At 39.2% G+C, this 19948-nt stretch overlaps 1 protein-coding gene across 1 annotated transcript in view; it reads left to right on the top strand.

Moving 5' to 3' along the window:
* Nucleotides 1-19948, top strand: part of esama (endothelial cell adhesion molecule a) — a 65298-nt gene that overhangs the window by 41775 nt on the left and 3575 nt on the right. The window contains exons 2-6 of the mRNA XM_073479382.1: nucleotides 14439-14590; nucleotides 16355-16556; nucleotides 16714-16869; nucleotides 18140-18262; nucleotides 18504-18636. Coding sequence (XP_073335483.1) covers nucleotides 14439-14590; nucleotides 16355-16556; nucleotides 16714-16869; nucleotides 18140-18262; nucleotides 18504-18636 — 766 coding nt within the window. The remainder of the gene's footprint in view (nucleotides 1-14438; nucleotides 14591-16354; nucleotides 16557-16713; nucleotides 16870-18139; nucleotides 18263-18503; nucleotides 18637-19948) is intronic.

The following is a 19948-nucleotide window of genomic DNA, read 5'->3' as shown; positions in this document are numbered from 1 at the left end:
ACTGTATTTCATAGATGTAATATATAGATATTACATATATACATATATATATATATATATATATATATATATATATATATATATATATATATATATATATATATATATATATATATATATAGATAGATATATATATACACATATATATATATATATGTATTCCTCATTTGTGAAATAACTTTTCAGTGCAGATTAATTTTTCAACACCCCAAAATGTCAGGTATCACAACCACATATTTGTTAAAAAAAAAAAGTTATTATAAATCTAAGACTCTACAGTAATGCTTAGCAGTTCTGTGACGCTGTACTTAGGCACAGTGGTGGTTTTAGCTAAATGCTAATGTCAACATGCTTACTGTCAGGGTGAAACAAAAAGGGACCCAAATGCAAGACACACAGGCTGGCAGGCAACAGAACAAAAAGCAAGCTTTATTACATAAAACTGAAAAACAAAACAAAAATCATAAAATACAAAGCCCAACATACAAAGTCCAAGCACGGAAGCTGGCAACAACAGGCGACAAAAAGGGAGGGAGCAGGCAGGGCAAAACCAAGAACAAAGAACTATAAAAATACATAAAAGTAAATGACAGTAACTCTTGAAACGCAGGCAGAAACACTGAGGAAACAGGAGATACGGTGCTGAACAGGACTGAGACGCAGGACAAACACAGAACAAACAACAAATAGAGAGGGGGAGACAAGGACATGGGGTGATTAACTGATGGGACATAGGTGATCACAGAAAAAGTGCGGGGCAAACGACAAAGGGAGGAAACAAAAAGCAAAATATGACACATTAGGACAGAACTTACATGTTCACAATGCCAATGCTGATGACAAAGCAGGTATTATGTTAACCATGTTCATCATCATTGTTTATCATGTTAGCATGCTAAAGCAGAAGTGTTCAAACTTTGACACAGCCCTCCTCAGTGGGGCACTGAGACATGAAAGTGGGTAGAAGTATGCAAATATACTGTGTAATACTGTATACTCGCATAGCCACAGCGCTGTTTCAGCCTGTCTGCACCAAATATCATGCTGGTATATGGGAAAAAACGTCTTGGCTTGATTGTATTTCTTTAAACGAATCACAATCGTCTTGGGTGTAGCCCCAGATGCAGCGGTGGTGCCCCTGTTTTACATGGCATTTAAATGGCGAAATGGCTAGGAATTAGCCATTTCAATGACAAGCTCTGAGGTTACTGTTCTTGTTTCCCGCAGCGATGGGGATATTTAAGACAGGAACACAAAGATAGCGAAAGGGAGGAGAATGCTATTTATCATAGTTTGGCCTGATAATTCAGCCCCTTTACTTAAAGGGTTAGCAGTTGCCTTAGCAGCAGTGGCTAAGACAAATAGCTAATGGAGGTACTTGAATAAACCAGAGGATCGCCAAAGTCAGTAGCATACATCATCTTGGAACCATGAATATCAAAATGAACAACACTGTGTGACAGTCTGTGTGGTACATGTTGAACCACAGCACTGAATCAAAAAAAATGGGTCTACTAGTGGTGCTAGAGTAAAGGACAGGATGTCACCTAAGTCATTAGGATTCATTATCTGGGCGTCATGAAAGTCTGAACAGAATTTCACAGCAAAACATCAAATAGTTGTTGAGATAGTTCAGTCTGGACCAAGTGGGAGACGACCTTCTGACTGATGTCATCTCTATTTTGCGAGGACAAACGAAAAGAAAGCTGGTTGGCTGTGTATCGCTTCAACCAACCGCTGATCCATTTTTCATTTCTCAACAGAATGTTTATTTTTAATTTTTTTATAAAACCAAATATTATCAGAAGGGAAACATGCAATACAGACACAGATACAGATATCTGATTGGATAATAGCAAGTGGTGGTCAAACGTTTTTTCATGGCGACTTTTTCAACACTGGCAAACATGCTGACCAAAGACCACAGCCAAGTTCCTCTACTTGCTGATTTTATTTTTGCACATACAAGGACAGTAGAACCTTCCTTGCAGTGAAGGAGAGACGTAGGAGAGTGTAGACTCTACATATCTCTCTACACATTTATGTAGTCAGTGTACAGGATGAATTCAGACACGAAAGCATTCAGTCTGCATCCCAAGAGACAGTAAGAGTCCAGCCCTGGAGATGTGTATCATAGGTAGATGGAAAGTCATCTAAACACACTGTAGACTAGTGTTTGAACACACACGCAGACTTCTCCAGCTACAAACACACACACTGCTGACCCTCCTGGCCTCATACTATCTCTGCTCCCCAATTAAGCAGATGCTTCCCTCCTCTCTCTCAGTGGATCCAGCTGATGAGTGGCTGGTAGTTTTGCAGCTCGAGGACAGAGACGACACATTCTTCTCAGTGAGAGTCCCACCGCTGTGTCTCTCCTTTAATTATACTGGAAGGAGCGGCAGTCGCACAGTTATCAGATGATGAGCTCTGCCTCGGTCACTCGCCCTGAGCCCTCTTGGTGAACAGGAAGCTGTATGTGTGTCTCTGTGTGTTTGACAGCTCTTACACTTCTATCTTTGTGAGGACTAAATGTCTTTATAACAATAGTAATGTTCAGAAAAACATCTAAAGTGAAGTATTTTCACTGTAATGGGATTTCGTCTGCATTATATCTGTGTATGTGAGGAGTGAGTCGAGCATAGCTATTATTCGGTGGGAAACCAACAACTAACATAGCTCATATTTGCCCCACAGCCCCCTAGTGGTTGAGTACAACCATGGAGTGTGTGGAAAAAAATACCTGTAGCTAATAGGCACCCCGTTCTCACTCCTGGTGTGTCAAATACAGCAGCCTGGTCAGTGTCTGGAGTGACAATGTGTTGCAACAGGATACCTGGGCGGTTTGACTCTGAATTGATTTACTTCCAAGTCTGTATTTTTCTGTATTCCACTTTGTTTATGTGCTTTTTTCACCTCCAATATCCGTCCTTCATCTCCCATGTTAGTATAAGACAGGAATATAAAAGCTGAATGTCAGGAACGGTTTGCTCTGAATGATTTTAAAGCAGATGTTTGGACTTGATTTGACTGCATATGAACTGCACCACTGATTCATAAGTGCGTCTTTTTTCTTCTTCTCTCACTTTACTCTAATCTATAATTCATGACAAAATGCTTTTGTTCTGTCTGTTTTTAAATGTGCTGCTAATATTGCACATGACAAAAAGAGCCCTTATCTCAGTGGAGCTGACCTTCTAACCTTAAATCCAGTCTAAAAATCTCATGTCACTCCACTAAATGCTGTTATTTCTATTGAAAACAAATGGAATTTAATTTGGAAGAAATGTTTAAGTCTTTAAAATTAAATAAAAATAAAAAAAAATTTCCACCTACAGTATACAGAACATTATATACACCATTTTGAAGTGGATGAACTATACTAGCACTGTATGCAGTCTATCTTATGTATCTGCTCATTGAATCTATAGGTGGTACTTGTTGGTTCATTTGTACTTAACGTGCACTGTTAAATATTAATTCAATACATATTTTAATGCATGTGAGGTGTGTGAAAGTGAAAGGCTCCAGCTGTGAATGTGTGATGTTACGGTTGGTCTTTGACTAAATAATTCAGTGCTGAGAAGAAAACAGATTTCTGGTAATGTGAATGCTTATCTAAAGCACAACACATTAAAAAACTATTGTACGTTATATTTTATGAATGGTTAGAAATGTGTATGCAGTAAAACAAATGGGTGTGCAGTGCATCTCTGGGCAGCAAAGTTCAGATCTTAGACAGCAGGTCAATACCAAGAGCAAAGGATGTCAATGATAATACCTTGTTGTTCAGATAAAAAGAGATAATGTGCTCTGAACAGATGCATATGAATGTTATTTTTTGAAGTAATATTCCAAATGATCCATCACATGGTATAAATTGGCCCCAAATGTCACACTATCTCCTCTTAGAGCCACACCTCAATCAGACTGAAACACACAAACACATCACATACACATTGCTGCTTCAGCAGAACTCAGTCTTTACAGTGGTGGCAGGCAGGATCTCTGGTGTCCTCTGTTAAGAAGTCCTTCCTCAAAACGTCACATCTTCAGAAGATTTCAGAAGAATTCAGGAGCTGCTAGCAGCCAAAGCCTTAGTGTTAGTTTGACGAAATGTAATCCAAAAGAAAGGAAAAACAGAAGTTGAAGTTTGAAGTTTAATAATCACACATTCATCAGGTCCATCTTCAATAACATTTCCATCTTCATTTTAGTCTGTTTGTTAAATAGTCCAATGTTTCCTGTTCTATTACTTCTATTTATTTGCACTCCAACCATTAACAGTCAGCAGTCACTCAGCTTTTATTTAGACTCAGTTTAGACTTACTCTTATATTCAATTCAATTCAATTCAATTCAATTCAAAACACTTTTTTTTGTCCCCAAGGGGCAATTTAAAAGGCATGAGGAGCAGCATCATTAAAAAAGGACAAACAGATACATCATATATATCAGTATGGCTCAAATACAAATCGAAATGATTTGTAATTTGATGTATTTATTATTATATTATTATTATTTGATGTTATTTTTTATATTTTGTGAGCAGCTATAGTTTTACATAAACCAGTTAAGGGGTACCAATAGCAGCAGAAACCAATTTAACAAGGAAAATGAAGCAGACAGTAGCTGATATAGTAAAATAATCAGATATACATACAGATATTAGCTTTGGGTTACACCCTACTACCTAATTAAGTGTATCGTGTCACACTATCAAATGGTAATGTTAGTGAGAAAGGAGCTAATTGGTACAGCAGTACAACTTTTGAGCTTCCATCCCAGAGGGAAGTGGCAGCTGTGTGAATTCAGTCTATTCCTCACTGACTCATGTACTTGTTTGTTTGCCTCATCAAGCAACAGTTCAATATTATATCCTCTTGATGACAACATTTGAGCTTCCCACCCTGAGCCTGAGGATGTGTGAATATGATCTAAAACTTTCAAACTGTATTTCTGCAAGTAGACGAACCTTTTCCATCTGCCTGAACATTGTTAATATTGATTTAAATATTTATGATGTGGCATGCTTTTCTCATTTGATCTGACTTTGATCGGTACTCACTCACTCGCTCACTCACTCACTCACTCGTACTTTGATGACAGAGGAATCACCCATCTAAAGTCAGATCCGGTGAATTTGGGATAAACCGTCCCATGAGTCCTTTCAGTAGTTTATCTCCATGGGAGAGTATGGCATCACTTCTCCACCCAGCCTCCAGAGGAAGGACTCAGTTGTCCTCCATGGGGACATCTTTGCACCACTGAACTACTTCTCATTGCTAATCATCAAGATTATATCACGTGTCCCCATTCTTCTTCTGCCTTTAATTGCTCTTGTTCTCATCCTCTTGTTTCTCCACTCTCACTCTTTAATGAGGCTGCTGTAGAGTTTGACATTTTTTTTTGTGGAGTTTCTTCTTCATATAAAACATTATGAAACTAAGTTTTTGAAATACGGATGAAGAAAGAAACCTCACATCTTACCTATGGCATCACATCTATTTCTCCACCTCACTCACTTTAGCCGTTTACTCAAAGTGACTGATAACGCTGTCGGAGGAAGTGACTGTTTGACTCCACCCATCTCTTCAGCATGGAAGTTGCAAGTTAAGGACACCCCCATCAAGGGCTGCTGGACTTGTGCGTTATCTACAGTGAAGCCTGTAGAAGTAAACATGCTTAATCTGAATGTTTCCTGTAATTAGGACATTTTCACATACAGTGCAGACAAACACACACACACACAGCAAACAATTTTTAATCAAGGGAACGAACTGGCTCTGTTGTGCCGCCATGGTGCTCAGTCATGTGTACAGTATACACTTGGCTCTGAGTTCAAACAGCCAAATGTCATCTGAGTTTTTCCACACTGATGTATTGGCTCATAACATTCATCATAAATAGGTACACATGATTGAGACTGCTTTTTTTCAGAACACTGGACTCAGCTAGTACTGATGCATGAGTAATGTTTCACCAAGTTGGTTGTTATCCAAAGAAACAGCTTGATTTTACTGTCGATCTCAGCAACATTTCTAGTGACATTAGTGCAGTGTAAGCCAATCGTATTGTTTCACTTCCAGGAAAGAGTTTAGTGTGAGTACATAGAGTTACAGTGTAAGTGTGTGTAATATCCTGCTCTGTTACACAGAATCACTTTGGATAAAGTTTTCAGCTTTCATAAGATCCAGGATACTGGAAAACTAGTTCACATAGAAGAGAACTGAATAAAATACGTTTGGTGAAGTTGTGGTTGAATGGATTATTATGTGATGAGTTTCATCTGATATACAGTAATACATAGCACTGGAGCAGCAGTCATGGCATTTCATTCTTTACATACCAATAAATTGCTTGTTCTGTATGTGATTTTGCAGACAATGCAACAGTCAGTTCTATATAACAGGTTTTTTCCTTTGCATGTGGCATTAGACCAGTGAATTCCTCAGTACATTCCTCTGGTTTTTATCAATATGCTAAAACGAGCAAATGCCAGTAGATTGCCATTGGGGTGCTGCTTCATGAATGCAGGTATCAAAAACAGAGGCTCTTTGGATCCAAGGACACATCATGAGACCAAGAAACAGAGGGAGGTTAGACTTGTACTTTGCTTTGTGATCAGTAAGTCATAACCAATAAAATACCAAGCTCCTATTTAATAAATGGGCTTTTCATTTTTGCAAAGCAGTTTGCCTTGGGTTTTTTTGAGTATTGACTTATTGATCACAAAGCAAAGTACAAGTCTAACCTCCCTCTTTTTTTTTTTCTCAGTTTGCTCATTTCACAGCCGTGTGTACTTGTGTCTTCACTGGCACACACAGCCAGTCTGGGTGTAGCGATCCTGATGTGGGTCTGCTATGAATATTTCCTCTGCTCTGTTGATGACTACAGTAGCAGCACAGGCAGACAAGTCTCTCCCCTGTTATCTGGAGTGCCTCTAGAATGACACAGACAGACAGCCATGTAGTATGAGAGTATGAGAAAAATATTCTGAATGTAAAAGGAAGGTAGAGTTGTATAAAGTCACAAAACGTAATACAGGTAAGAGAGAAATTAACTTTATAAATCAAAGATGCTTTTTTAAATACTGTTGCAGTGCCTGTTCAAAACATGCTGTTGGACACAGATGATCTGGTCATGTGAGGGGTTTACAGATCCAGTCTTAACCCTCCTGAACTGCTCACAGACACATCAGGGGTTTGATATATAAGATTTAAAATCTGGAGGACTACATCGGTACTTTCAGAGCCGGACCACAACAACCAATGAGAGAGGCATCTCAGTAGCTGACAGTGCTGCCAAGCAATGTTAAACATTCTAGCCCTTGACGCTAACGTTAGCAAGCATACTGCTGTTGACAGAAACTTAAATCTAACCCGCAGTTCTCCCCGAAGAATAGAAAACCTGTGTTGACCGCTTCTCCCCACTCATCCACACTCGTTTATCATTCCGCCTTTGTGTTTTTTCCTCACTGCAACTCGTAACTACGGCAAGTTGTTGCACCATGCTAATCTCCATTTTGTTTACGTCTGCTTCCCCATGAGATCATGTGAGAGGGATTACGTTTGAACCCAGCTTCAGTCTGCAGAGCCATGAAGCCAGGGTGCTGAAGCCAGGCCCCCCACTGCTGCACAGAGCAGTGTTCACTGTTTATTAAAAATGTATTAATATTGAATGTATTTCATGTCCAAATTCAAAACTGCACTTCCTTTGGTGTGCAGTTAGATGCAGAAATGTGAAACAGATCGCATGGACAGTTCTAAAAATATGTGAATGACAGACAGACAGACTGAGATTCCTTGCTTTATAGTTCTTATTTTTATTTTTATTGGTTATAAATAATGTTATCATTATTGACATGAGTTATTATATTATGTAAATATTACTGTATGTTATTTTGCTGATAGAAATAACATACAAGAATGTAAAATACTGTGCATTATAAGTCCTGACATGGATATTATAGGAATATAATATGGAAAACCATAAAGGACTTGTAATAAATAAGTGAAGCAGTCCTCTGATTTGATTTAGTACTTGCTTCTCAACCTTGTGCTGCTTTCATTTTTTTCATCCAGTCCTGCTATTTATATTATGACGTTTCCTGCTACCCCCATAAACATGTTAGGCATAAACAATGTCATGTCTAAGTTTATGTACACACAACTGTACTCGGATAAATTCAGATACTGGAAGTGAGAGAAACAGAATGAAACTTTATTGTCCACCAGAGTGGGAATTTTTTCACTCCAGGGAATATCAATCAAATTAGTGTTGTTTAATTTATTTTTAGAGCTGCTTTGATTTGTTTCAGCAAATGAGCACACTTGAAAGGGGTTGCCGTGGTCTAAAAATGTTTAGGAACCACTGCTTGTTCCCAAAGTGTTGGCCCCCCATGAAGTCCCTTCATTAGTGCACACTTACCTACAGTATAAAACCCTTAAGATGAATGAAAGCGTGTCCACCTAACCATGAAACACCTTGTTAAATCAGACTTAGTGAAATTCACCCATTACCTCCAGTGAGATCCACTCAGACCTCATTACACCCTTCATTCTCCTCACACTGAACGAACCCGCTCCCATCTGCCCTGCCATCAGTCACCATGGAATATTTAAAGCCTGCACAGTGGATTTCAGACCTCCACAGAGGGAAAGATTAAGCCTCACTGACCAAATTAAGAGTGAAGAGTGAACATTATAAATATGATCCCATTGGCCTTGTTCATTTCTCTATTCATCCCTTCATATTCCATCTCTCCATATATTCATTCATCTTTTCCTCTGGTGGGATGCACTCTCATCGGAATCAGGAAGGATTTCTGGCAGGAAATCTTCTTAAAGCAGCACTTGGCAAGATTTTTAGGGGGAAAAAATGCACCAGTCTGATCAGGCTAAATCATGAAGAGCAGCCCATCTACACTAATGAGGAGCTGAAGATTTGGCCTACTTTACCCAATGAAATGTTGGTGTGTGGATGATCCCTGCTAGGAGGTCTTGTGCTGTATGCACACCACAGGTCACAAATTGCAGTTTTAGAACAAAATACTAGATTTGTTTTCCAACAATAACTCCATATTCAAAGGAATAGTTTGACATTTTGATGAATTTTCGCTTTCTAGTTCAGAGTGTCATCTCCCATTTCTTTTAGAGGCAGGTGTGCCGGGACCTTGAGCACTGATATTTAAACAGTGGAGCTCTATGTGGTCCTTGGCTGCTGGACGCCCTGCCTCAGCCGTTTCCCAACTATCTGTCCCATCAACATCTCTGTTAGACTGCATTTGAGTAAAAACACTTACATTTAACTGGTGGAGGAGGAGGAGGAGGAGGAGGAGGATGTGCTGCACATCCCTGTGTGGTAAATAGTAATGTGTGGATCAGGCAGGACGGGTCGTAAAAATATTTTTTCTGATTAATAGCGGATGTGATGCAGGTGGGTAAAATATGTATTTAATGAGGAACATATTACCTGCAGTGATCCCCCAGCAATGACAAAGTGCGTCTCTCCATTAAAAGAGCCAGCGTGCGCATTACGCACGAGGCACAGAAGATTAACTTCATTGATTATTTAAATCTCCAGACTCGCCCACAGGATTGGTCAGGATCTAATGTTAGGAGATGTTCTTTGTTCTTCTACACAGCGTAAGCTCAAACACACAGTTCAAATTTAGACAGTAAAAATCTTTGGAATAAAGCAGCCGTCCTCATGATAAATCGCGAGCTTCATCAAACCTGTCTAAAAGTATTTATTTCAGAAGATAAAAGTTTAATTCTGTTTCCTCTGGAGAGTTTCCCCTGTCCTGTCCAGTCTATAACTACAGCTTTTAGTTTTGCTGCTTAAATATGCCACGATATTTGCTGCAGTGACATTACTGCACACATGGAAATGTTTAAATGACTGAAAGCAGCTGGGCCTGAAAATGACAACAGTGTTGGTTTGAAACCAGCAATGACACTGACGCTGCCCGGCGTAAGATAGAGCCCCTAGACTTTCATTCATACTAATTACACAAGTTAAAAGGTTTAAACTCCACTCACTGTTGTTTTAAGAGTGCAGTTCTGTGATTGTGAATTGTTTTACCATCCATCCATCCATCCATCCATCCATCTCTCTGAGACTTCCGCAGCCTCTCAGTGGAATCTTTTACAGGCTTATTGTAATCATCAGAGAGCTGCTCCACTGTGAGTCATTATGTTTATGTTTAAGCCTCTTTCTATCATCTCTACATGACCACTGATCCAACCATCCATCCATCAGTCAGCACCTCTCCAGACAAGCGGTCTCACTCTACGGCAAATCTTCTTAAGCTGTAAAGAGCAATTGACACAATGAATCTCTTCTTGTTGTTTTGCCGTCTCTTGTCCTTCCTTTGTCCTCCTTCTAAGGACATTCCCTTCTGTCACTGCTCATCTCTTTTTTTTCATCCGACTCCTTCCCCACCTCTGTCTCCATCATAATGTCTTCATTAGCATGCATGCCTTTTTTTTTTTTAAGAAACAATGTTTTTTAAAAGGATCATAGCCTACACACTGTCTGTCTCCCTCATCACTGTCACTATCAGCTCCATCCAGCCCCACAGTGACAGAGAAACTGATACCTACACCTACTCCCCATGGAGATCTCTTTACACGGTGCATTGTTGTAGTTCTAATTTCAGCTGTGCCTAGAAAGTTCATCAGAAATAGCATGACCTCATCCATTTGACATCAGCTTGATTATTATATGAACAGATTATTTCCAAAGCAAATCATCTTGAGCTAAGTTTTTTTTCTAGAATTTATAGTGAGTTTCAGATCATTGTTTAGCTGTTTGGCCACAACTTTACAACGTTTGGGTTCACTCATGCCACCCTTTTTTTAGTGAAGAAGCTCTAACAACCCATAGTACACTACCAGACTGACAGAAAAAACAGAAACAGTTAGACACAAGCTGGTGAACATACTGAAGCATCTAACAGCTAAACAGCCTGATAGCCTTCAGGAGTTAGAGACCATAAACGGTTCTGTAAGAGAGGGACTATTGGACTTTGATTCCTCAGGTGGAAATAAACATGTCTGTAACTCCGTGAGCGCTGGATTTGTAAATAAGCAAGTTTGCTAACCAGTTGACTTAAAAGATGATGACACAGTAATTCCATGCTGTGTTCACAACTTATTTTCACTGCCTCCAAGTGGCCAAAATTCAGCTATAAGAGGTTAAACTAATGTATTGCACTGTAATAGGTAGGCTGTATATAAAAACTGAAATCAGTAAGAACCCTTTTCAACAATAGCACCTCACCACATCAAGCTGTCTTTCTCTTTTCTGCTGATTTCCTACAAGTTTCCCATTTAATATTCTGTTTCAGAGAAAAGCACAGATTAAGCAGCCGGGACACTTCTAAAATGCTGTTTCATTGTGAATTTAAAGCCGCACGTTGGAACTTTGGGTTGGTGGCCCCAAATGGCAGTGAGCCTGAGGCAGCTCTTTGAATACTGTGGACTTCAATACCCAGAAGTCATGTACCATGACATTAGCAGTTCAGGTTTCTCCTTTGTAGTGTCTAGCTGCTGCAGAGGTACAGAAGAGGTTCAGCTATCACTGATGAGTCCGGACAGAACACCACTTCACACTTCTGAATTGGGCTTTGCACTTACATTTCATTGCATCACTTCCTGTGCATGAAGAAATATTCTTGTTAGTGACAATCATGACACCCAAACAAGAGTACTAATTAGCAGGAATGACTTGTTTTTCCCTGTTGCAGTACAGTGAAGTAGGTTAATACAGTATGCATGGTGCATGTGTGTGTAGAAATCTAGTGTGGCTTTAAAACGAGTACTTTTGGAGTGCAGTGCAGTGTGAGTGTTTGTGCATGTAAGTGGATGTCATGAGCTACATGTCTATCTTTCTGCATTAGTATTCACATGAAGATCATCACGGTAAAACTGATTAGCACACACAAGAACACACTGAGAAATCACATTGTTTTTTTATAATGTACATACACCTGCCACATTTCTGCATTGCATGCTGTCTGATTAAGACAATTAGTGAGACTGATCAAAATAAACTCAGGTATGCCTTTTTTTCTCACTGTTGGATTTGTTATAAAGAATGTTATTTGAGGGGAAGAGTGTGAAAGACAAGATAAGTCCTGTCCAGAGGAGGGGTGGAAAAAGAGAAACCAGGGGAGAGGCTGTGAGGAGAGAGTGATTGAGATGAAAAGGGATCAAATACAGAAAAAACACAAAGCTGCTCTGTGTTTAACCATCATCCTATATTCATTGTCTTTTATAGAACCTATGTCTGATTATCTCTGTCATGATTGCTGGGATGGACAGAAAAGTAAAAGGGCAGAGATAGACACTTTCTGTTGACTAACAACATGATCCAAAGAAAAAATATTTTCTCCTCCAAAGTAAAGCTGGCATTTATTAGAGACAAAGTCAAACCCATTATTTCCTGTAAGCATAAATTAAGCAAAGTCAGCCTCTGAGCACTAACAAACATTGTCTCAGTCAAACATGTACAGTCACTTATTTGAGTGTATGCAAGTGATTTTCTTGACTGGGGACACACAGAATAATTTTAAGGTGGATATCACCCATAAAATGATTTTCAAAAGAAAAACAAGTACATTTAAACCTGCAGGAAGTGCATTTCATGTTGTACCAAATGTGTTAGGGTCTCTGCTGCCCCTCTCTGGTTATTAATGCACACTACATTTTACTCTGCCAGTGAACCCATGAGTGCAGTGCTTCATTTTAAATCACTTCTATCTTCTTATGTTGCCACTTTACAGCCTCACAAGCCTGTTCTTTGTTCTAGCTCATAGTTTAATGAGTAATTAAGATACTTAATGCAGTAATCAGCTAAATGTTCAAGTCATTAGAGATACTTATAGTTTGCAATAGTGAGCAGAATCCAAGTCAAACTCCTTATTCCTTACTGGTTTCCCCTATAATAAACCGATGATGTACCAATAGCCAAGAAGATTTCATTAAGAAGATAATCCCAATGTGACATCTTGTCCTTGTACTTGTGTATTTCCATTATCTGTTCCTTTATACTTCCTCTCCACTACATTTATTTGATAACTTTAGTTTCTAGTTATTTTGCAGATTACACACTGCTTCAGAGCCAAAGTAATGCATTTTTAAATTAAATTTAAGATTATTATTTTAAAGGCAATCAGATTAAGAAAAAATAATCCTGATTCTGATAATCAGCAAAATGCTGAATATTGAATCTGATTATCGGTCGAGCCTCAGTGTACAGTACATACTGTACATAGTATGTGTAGATCTACATATAATTTACCTTAACTTGTACTTTTGATACTTAAGTACATTCAGTATCAGATACTGTAAGACCTTTACTCCACTGCTATGCATATGAGTGAGTTTTACTTCTACCAAAGTAGTATTTTAACATCTTTACTTTATTTAAGTATGAGTTTTTGGTACCCTTACAACTTCACTATGTTTAGTATGGGTGCTCCCATGTGTTGAATGTGACCTACTCTTAAGATCATTTTTACTGTGCCTGAAGTGAGGTGAATATTTTGATATTTTTTGTAAAAGAGCATCTAATTCTGGGGGATTAGAGCTATTCTGCTCCATTCCAAGCCTTTACGCTCATATTAATGTCACATATCAACGTCACATAAAGTCCCATATAAATCCCTGAGGTCAAATCTTTCAGAGATGAAAAGTGGAAAGCTTTGTGGACATGGCGACTCACAGATTGACTTCTTGGAGTGACCTGATAGAAACTGAAGTTGTGTCAGTTGTTCCGGACTCTGTTTCTGCTCGACTGCTCTGTTAGCCTGATGACAAACATCAGCTCAGAAGATGAGTGCTGTAGGTTTATGAAGACTTACCCTCCACAAGTTCTCACCTGCATGGATATTCTTCCAACTTTGGTTGGTAGGAACAGGAATTGTAATGTTTTTTATTATGATGAATAGACTTTCTAGCTGTTTCTTCTTTGACCTTTTTGTTTATGATATTTATATTGTTTAGACTTACCTTTGTCTTATGATATTCATGCAAAAGTGATTTCTTAGTAGAAAATAGTGTTTGGATATCGATTCTGTTATTATCATTTATGGCATGTCACATTTCATCTTTAGTGTTTTTTATGAGCAATGTGGAATCAGATCATTGCTTATCTAAATGTGTGTGCTTTTCATTTTATTGAAAGTTGCAGCTAAATGGTTGGTGACATAATATGAGATTCAAAATGTGTTGCTACTGCTGTGTCAGCGTTGTAAGTAAAGTTAAAAACACAGATTAATCCAGGCCTACGATACAGCACTTAGAATTACTATGACCTGGATGACTGAGAACCTTCATCAACGCAGATTAATTTTCAGATCAGTTTTGCAGAAGGGTCGAACTAACAGTTTTCCTTTTTTCTTCCCTTCCCCTTCCTCCTTCCTCCATCCAGGCATTTGGGCCCAAATCCAGATGCCCCAAAGCAGTATGGATGTGATCAAGGGTCAGATGGTGGTGCTGAGAGCCTCCTACAGCACAGACCCAGGCAGTGACCTGAATCAGAACACCATCATCTGGAACTTTGTCGCTGAAAGCACCCAACTGGTACGGAAGTGAATGGGAGACCCTATATACAGTCATATATGGGAAACATTAAAGTAATCTTGCTCCATATAGTACAGTATATAGTGCACTATAAAATTTGACTTTGTCTTCTGTGGCTATATCTGGGATTACAGTTCTAAAGGGTGTTTCCTGTTCTTATACTGTTAATCTGGCAAAGCTCTTCCTTTGTAAACCCTTAGAAATTAATCCAAGACAAAAAAGGCTTAAAGCTTTCACACAAGCAATGCATTATTTCTTTACTACATCATACTGTTGCAAGTGTGTGTTTTTCTGTGTTAGGAAAGTGACACACTAAAAAACACATTTATTGAATTATTTAATTAAGATAAACATGTTTTTTCCAAATCAGATTACTCATGAAGTCACTGTTGCAGTAAAACATGAAACAAAGCGGAGGGGTTTTACGTAACAGCCCAGCTGAACATCCCCCCTCCTCAAGCCTACATTGTTGTTTTTTTTACACATTATCTGGAGACCTGGCCATGGCTCAGCTTACGGATCTTCTGAGGTCAGATCACTGGGCTGTGCAGATGGACGACCCAAAAAAACGGTCACAATCAAAAAGAAAACAAGGGAAAAGGGAACTCAGAGAGCTAGGAAAGAAACAGTTGATTAAAAATGGGGCTTTTTGTTCATATGCCTGAACAGTGTCTCACTCTGTCTCACTGTCATTTGTAGCCAAAAAAGATGAATCAAAAGAACAAACTCTCATCACCTCAAAGCCAAACCTGGATGCCACAGTCTCTGTAGAGAGTTCTGGCTGTGCATCACTGTAACACACACAGTGTTACAGTGATGCACAGCCATGCGCATGGCATTCAGTCCAGCAGCTAATGTGAGGTAATCACTTTTGCAAACTAACTACTTAGTTGAAAATTGAAAAACTAGTTTGGCCTAGTTTGTGTCTCACATCTAACCTTACTGACCTCCATGCACTGACACCTGACTGAAGTGGTAGTGACTCAGTCAGCGCAGAAGTGTGTTGTTGTAGCTTTAATCAACTTCCACTCATTCAAACTCATTCTCATCTTCTGTGTCTGCACCTGCCTCCATTACTGTAAGCCTTTACGTTACATCCAGGCAGCGTTACATCCTGGAGCTCTGTGGCACAGAGCAATAAGATAACTCAGGCTTTGGATACACACCTATTATTTGTTAATATGATACACTCGTCAGGTTTGGTCTTCTCATGGGATTTGTTGACTGTAAGAAAAACCCACTGGCTGTTAATGTGTCTGACTTTAATGTTTGTTCCTGTTTTTCTGAGGAAGCAGGACACATTGAATGTTATGTAAAATTAAACATTTTTACTGTTCAGATTTAGAAATATGAAATGTAACTGGGTTTCTGCCTTATATTCCCTCACTACAACATGTCACACTGTGTCAGGTCCCATTTTGGAGAAATTCAGCCAAGTCTTTAAAAACCTAGGTTAAAGTGGGCCACAAACAAGACATGTTCCATGTCAGTTTACTCTGTAATGCATTCCAACAAATGTCCACGTGATGCCAAACAATCACAATTTTGTGGGCCTGAGATGTTAAGATTAAATATCTCTCTGACTCTTTTGACCTAGGATAAGCGCCAAATGCAATCATGGTGACATGAATGTCATGAAACTGGTTCCACTGTTGTGTATAAATATGGACAAATACCTGTTCTTGACGTGTGTGCTCAAAAAAAACATGCCTGTTTTATTTCCTCTTTCTTTGTGTCTGACATCATCTCTCTGTTCTCTTCCAGATTGTCTCCTACACCAAAGGCTCCATGAGCGTGGGCAGCTCCCAGTATAAGGGTCGCGTTGGTTTCCTCAACAGCATGCCCTCACGTGACGTCTCGCTGTACATCAACAACACCCAGGAGTCTGACTCGGGACGCTACCTCTGTCAGATCATCATTCCTGAAAATCCTATCCCCCCTGCTGAGCTCAGTCTGGACGTGAAGGGTAAGAAACAGATTCAGCTTGAGAGGACAACACATTTACTTCTTCTTGCCTAAACTGTAGTGATACTTATCACATTGATTTGACTCAGAGAGACTGAATTACATATATTATGTTGCAAAAAATGAACAAAATAAACATTCTAATCTCCTCCTCTCAGTCCCTCCTGCTGTTCCGAAGTGTTCTCTGTCAGGGAAGCCAGTGCTGAAGGGAAATGTGACTCTGAGCTGCAAATCCAGCTCCGGGAAGCCCATTCCTCTGTACAAGTGGAGGAAAGAAAGCCCCATCTCGGAGGTCTTCTTCTCACCCATGCTCAGTGAGTGGATCATCAGTAACTAATCGTTGTTATTCACTTAGAAGTAAGGTTTATGCACCTGCCCGGATTGTTGAAGTTGCTGAACAAGGAATGAATCTCTTGAGGGTTTGCATTATCATCTAGGAATCTGTGTGATCTGTGGTGAACGTTTCAGTGACGGTAATGTTAGCAGAGCAAGTATCTTTAATATTCATTTTTTTTAGACATGGGTTTGTGTTTTGGGCATTTAAGAGCAACTTTTGACATCAGAGCTAATCTAACATGATTGTGTGGGGAGTTTTTATGTGATGAGAGCATTTTAAAATTATATTTTTATACTGCCACTAGGAGTCATCAAACTCAAAAGTATTTACATTTGCCCTTATATTACTGCACCTCCAGTCAGGTTTCTAGAAGCTTACTGAACCCCAGTTTTAGATTTCTGATGAAGTGATGACAGTGGTGCTGTTATAGTATGAGATGCTTTTTTTCTGATTTGGTCGATTCGTCTCCAGGAGGGCATGGTTCATTTTAAAGGAATAGTTCAACTTTTGGAGAAACAAGGTCATTTTCTTGCCAAAAAATAATGAGCATTTTTATTTTATTTATTTATTTTTTTACCCATTGAACAGAGCCAGGCTAGTTGCTCCCCCCTGCTTCTAGTCTTTATGCTAATAGCCTGCATGCCACAGCTTAAAATTTAATCAACAGATATGAGAGTAGTGTTGATCTTCGTGATTTGAATGAATTTACCCCAGTACTTGTTGGGCTGCTTGCTGTCGTAATATTGCTTTTTTAAATTTTTTAATGCAGTGATGAATGATATAACACATCTCCCGCTGCCTCCTTAAGATATATTTGGCATAATCAATTACAAAGTTCACATTTAGTTTGTTTCCATGTGCACAGAATTAGAATGGCTTAAACAAGCTACTTGATAAAATGAAACAATAGTACAGCATAGTGGAAACAAAACAGCTGAACTGTTCCCCGAAGGAAAGTAAGAAATCATTGCCTTCAGTAGTACTATTGTCCATAATTGACATAATTGCATACTGTTATAGGATCTTTGTAAACGACTGACTCTGAACTGATTTCTTGTCTTTTCTATTACAAAAATGATGAATTGTCAAGTATTAATGATGCACAGTGTCTAGTATATCAAAGCAATGGGTGCATCTTCAGTCTGATTAGGTCTTGCCATATGTGTGCATGTATGTGCAAATACAGAAGGAAAAATGTGTGTGTGTGCGTGCTTGACAGTAATCCTATGTGTTCTGCACTGTTCTAGATGAGAAGACAGGCACTCTGAGGCTGAGCAACCTGAGCAGTAACATGTCAGGGAAGTACAAGTGCACAGCCACTAACTCAGCCGGGTCAGAGTCCTGCATCATCAACCTGGACATCGTCACCTGTACGTAGCACACAACACCACAACCATCCATCACATAGAACAGATTAGGAAATGATATTATATATTTGGTTTTTAGCTAGCATTTAGCTTTGCATATTTACAGTATAATGCAACATTTCTTATCTTATCTTAGACTCATTTGTTTAACAGAAAACCTTTCCAAAAAACAATGTGTACAGTATGTAGACAGATGTGCTTCGTTGTCATGTAGTCATTGTGTGTCCCATGATTCTTCCTGTAGCCACTAATGTGGGGATGATTGTTGGCGCCACGGTGGGCTCATTGATTGGTGTCGGCTTCCTCCTCTTCATCTGCGTCGTGTACGTGCTGAAGAGGCGGAGAGACAATGAGGACGACTTGGCCAATGAAATCAAGTGAGTTATGTGGCTTACCTCCAGGTAGCCTTTAGATGTTTATATTTACAGAATATTGTATCATTAAAAACACACCCTACAGTTGATCACACGAAGGCTGTCTGATACTTTTCCAGAGTCTCAACTGGTTTATATGAGGTGATTAAAAATAACTTCTCTCTGGTGGCTGACCTGCTCACTAGAAACATGCTACAACTCAGTGCTTCTTACAGTAACTATGAAACAGGTGGTGCTTAATCAAAATGATACATCCTAATATTAGTTTCTTAGTTTTTGTGGTTGCATTTACACATTTTACAGAAAGACAAAATAATAAACTCACTCTAAATATGTCCCACCTGGGGCTGCAATTATTATCATTATCAATACATATGACAAGCGTTTTCTCGAGTCCACACACACCTTGATGGGTCACAATGTGTCTGAACAAAGATGTCTGTGGTTTTGTAGTGGTGTTGCTCAGTCCCATTTCCAAAAGTGATAGTTTAGTCCATATAATATACAGTATGTAGGTGTATATGGGGAATTTCTATAGCATGACCGAGCAGCTGCCACTGTGCTCAAGTGTATCAATAGTACAAGTAAAGAACTACCTTTAGTAATACCCATTTTACAGCAATGTCTTTTTAAGTTTAAAAACATAAGCTAACTTTAGCCACCATAAGCATCAGCACTGGCACAGTGCTTAAAGAACAATATGTCTGGCCGTGCTAGACTATACCTAGTATGACTCATTAGATGTAGGCAGGTGGTGTAAGCCTGCCACTGGCCGACTGTTTCAGTATTCTCCTCCCCTCCATTACCTGCATTACCTGCATGTTAGCATTTCCAAATCCCATGAAGATCTATGTGAAACAACAATCTCCAAGCTAGCATGCTGAATTTGCAACATACCTTAACCCTGACGTGGTTGATAATAGTACAAACGTAAACAAGCTAGCAGCTGTTACCTTTACTTTCGCAGGGATTTAGCCATTTTAAAGCCAGAGCTCGCCTCCCCACGTTCCTCCTCCTCCTCCTATTTTGCAGAGGCACCATCGCTGCATCATGGATTTAGCATCATCCCAAGACGATTGTGATTGATTTAAAGAAATACAAACAAGCCAGAGCGTTTTTTCCCCTCTCCACCTGAATGATACTGGGTGCAGCCAGACCTTTCTCCAGCAAGGTGGAGTGCAACAGTGCTGTGGAGATACTGTAGGTCTGGCTATGTGAGACTAGGCTATAATAGACATAGATGACCTAAGACAGCAGCCAAACCCCTGATTGTATTGACTTAAATAACAGGGAGTTAAATGCTTAGAAATTCAGC

Source organism: Pagrus major, chromosome 13, assembly GCF_040436345.1.
Source record: "Pagrus major chromosome 13, Pma_NU_1.0".
NCBI classification, from domain to species: Eukaryota; Metazoa; Chordata; class Actinopteri; order Spariformes; family Sparidae; genus Pagrus; species Pagrus major.
The sequence above is the reverse complement of the archived record's forward strand: the minus strand, read 5'-3'. Positions and strand labels throughout refer to the sequence as shown.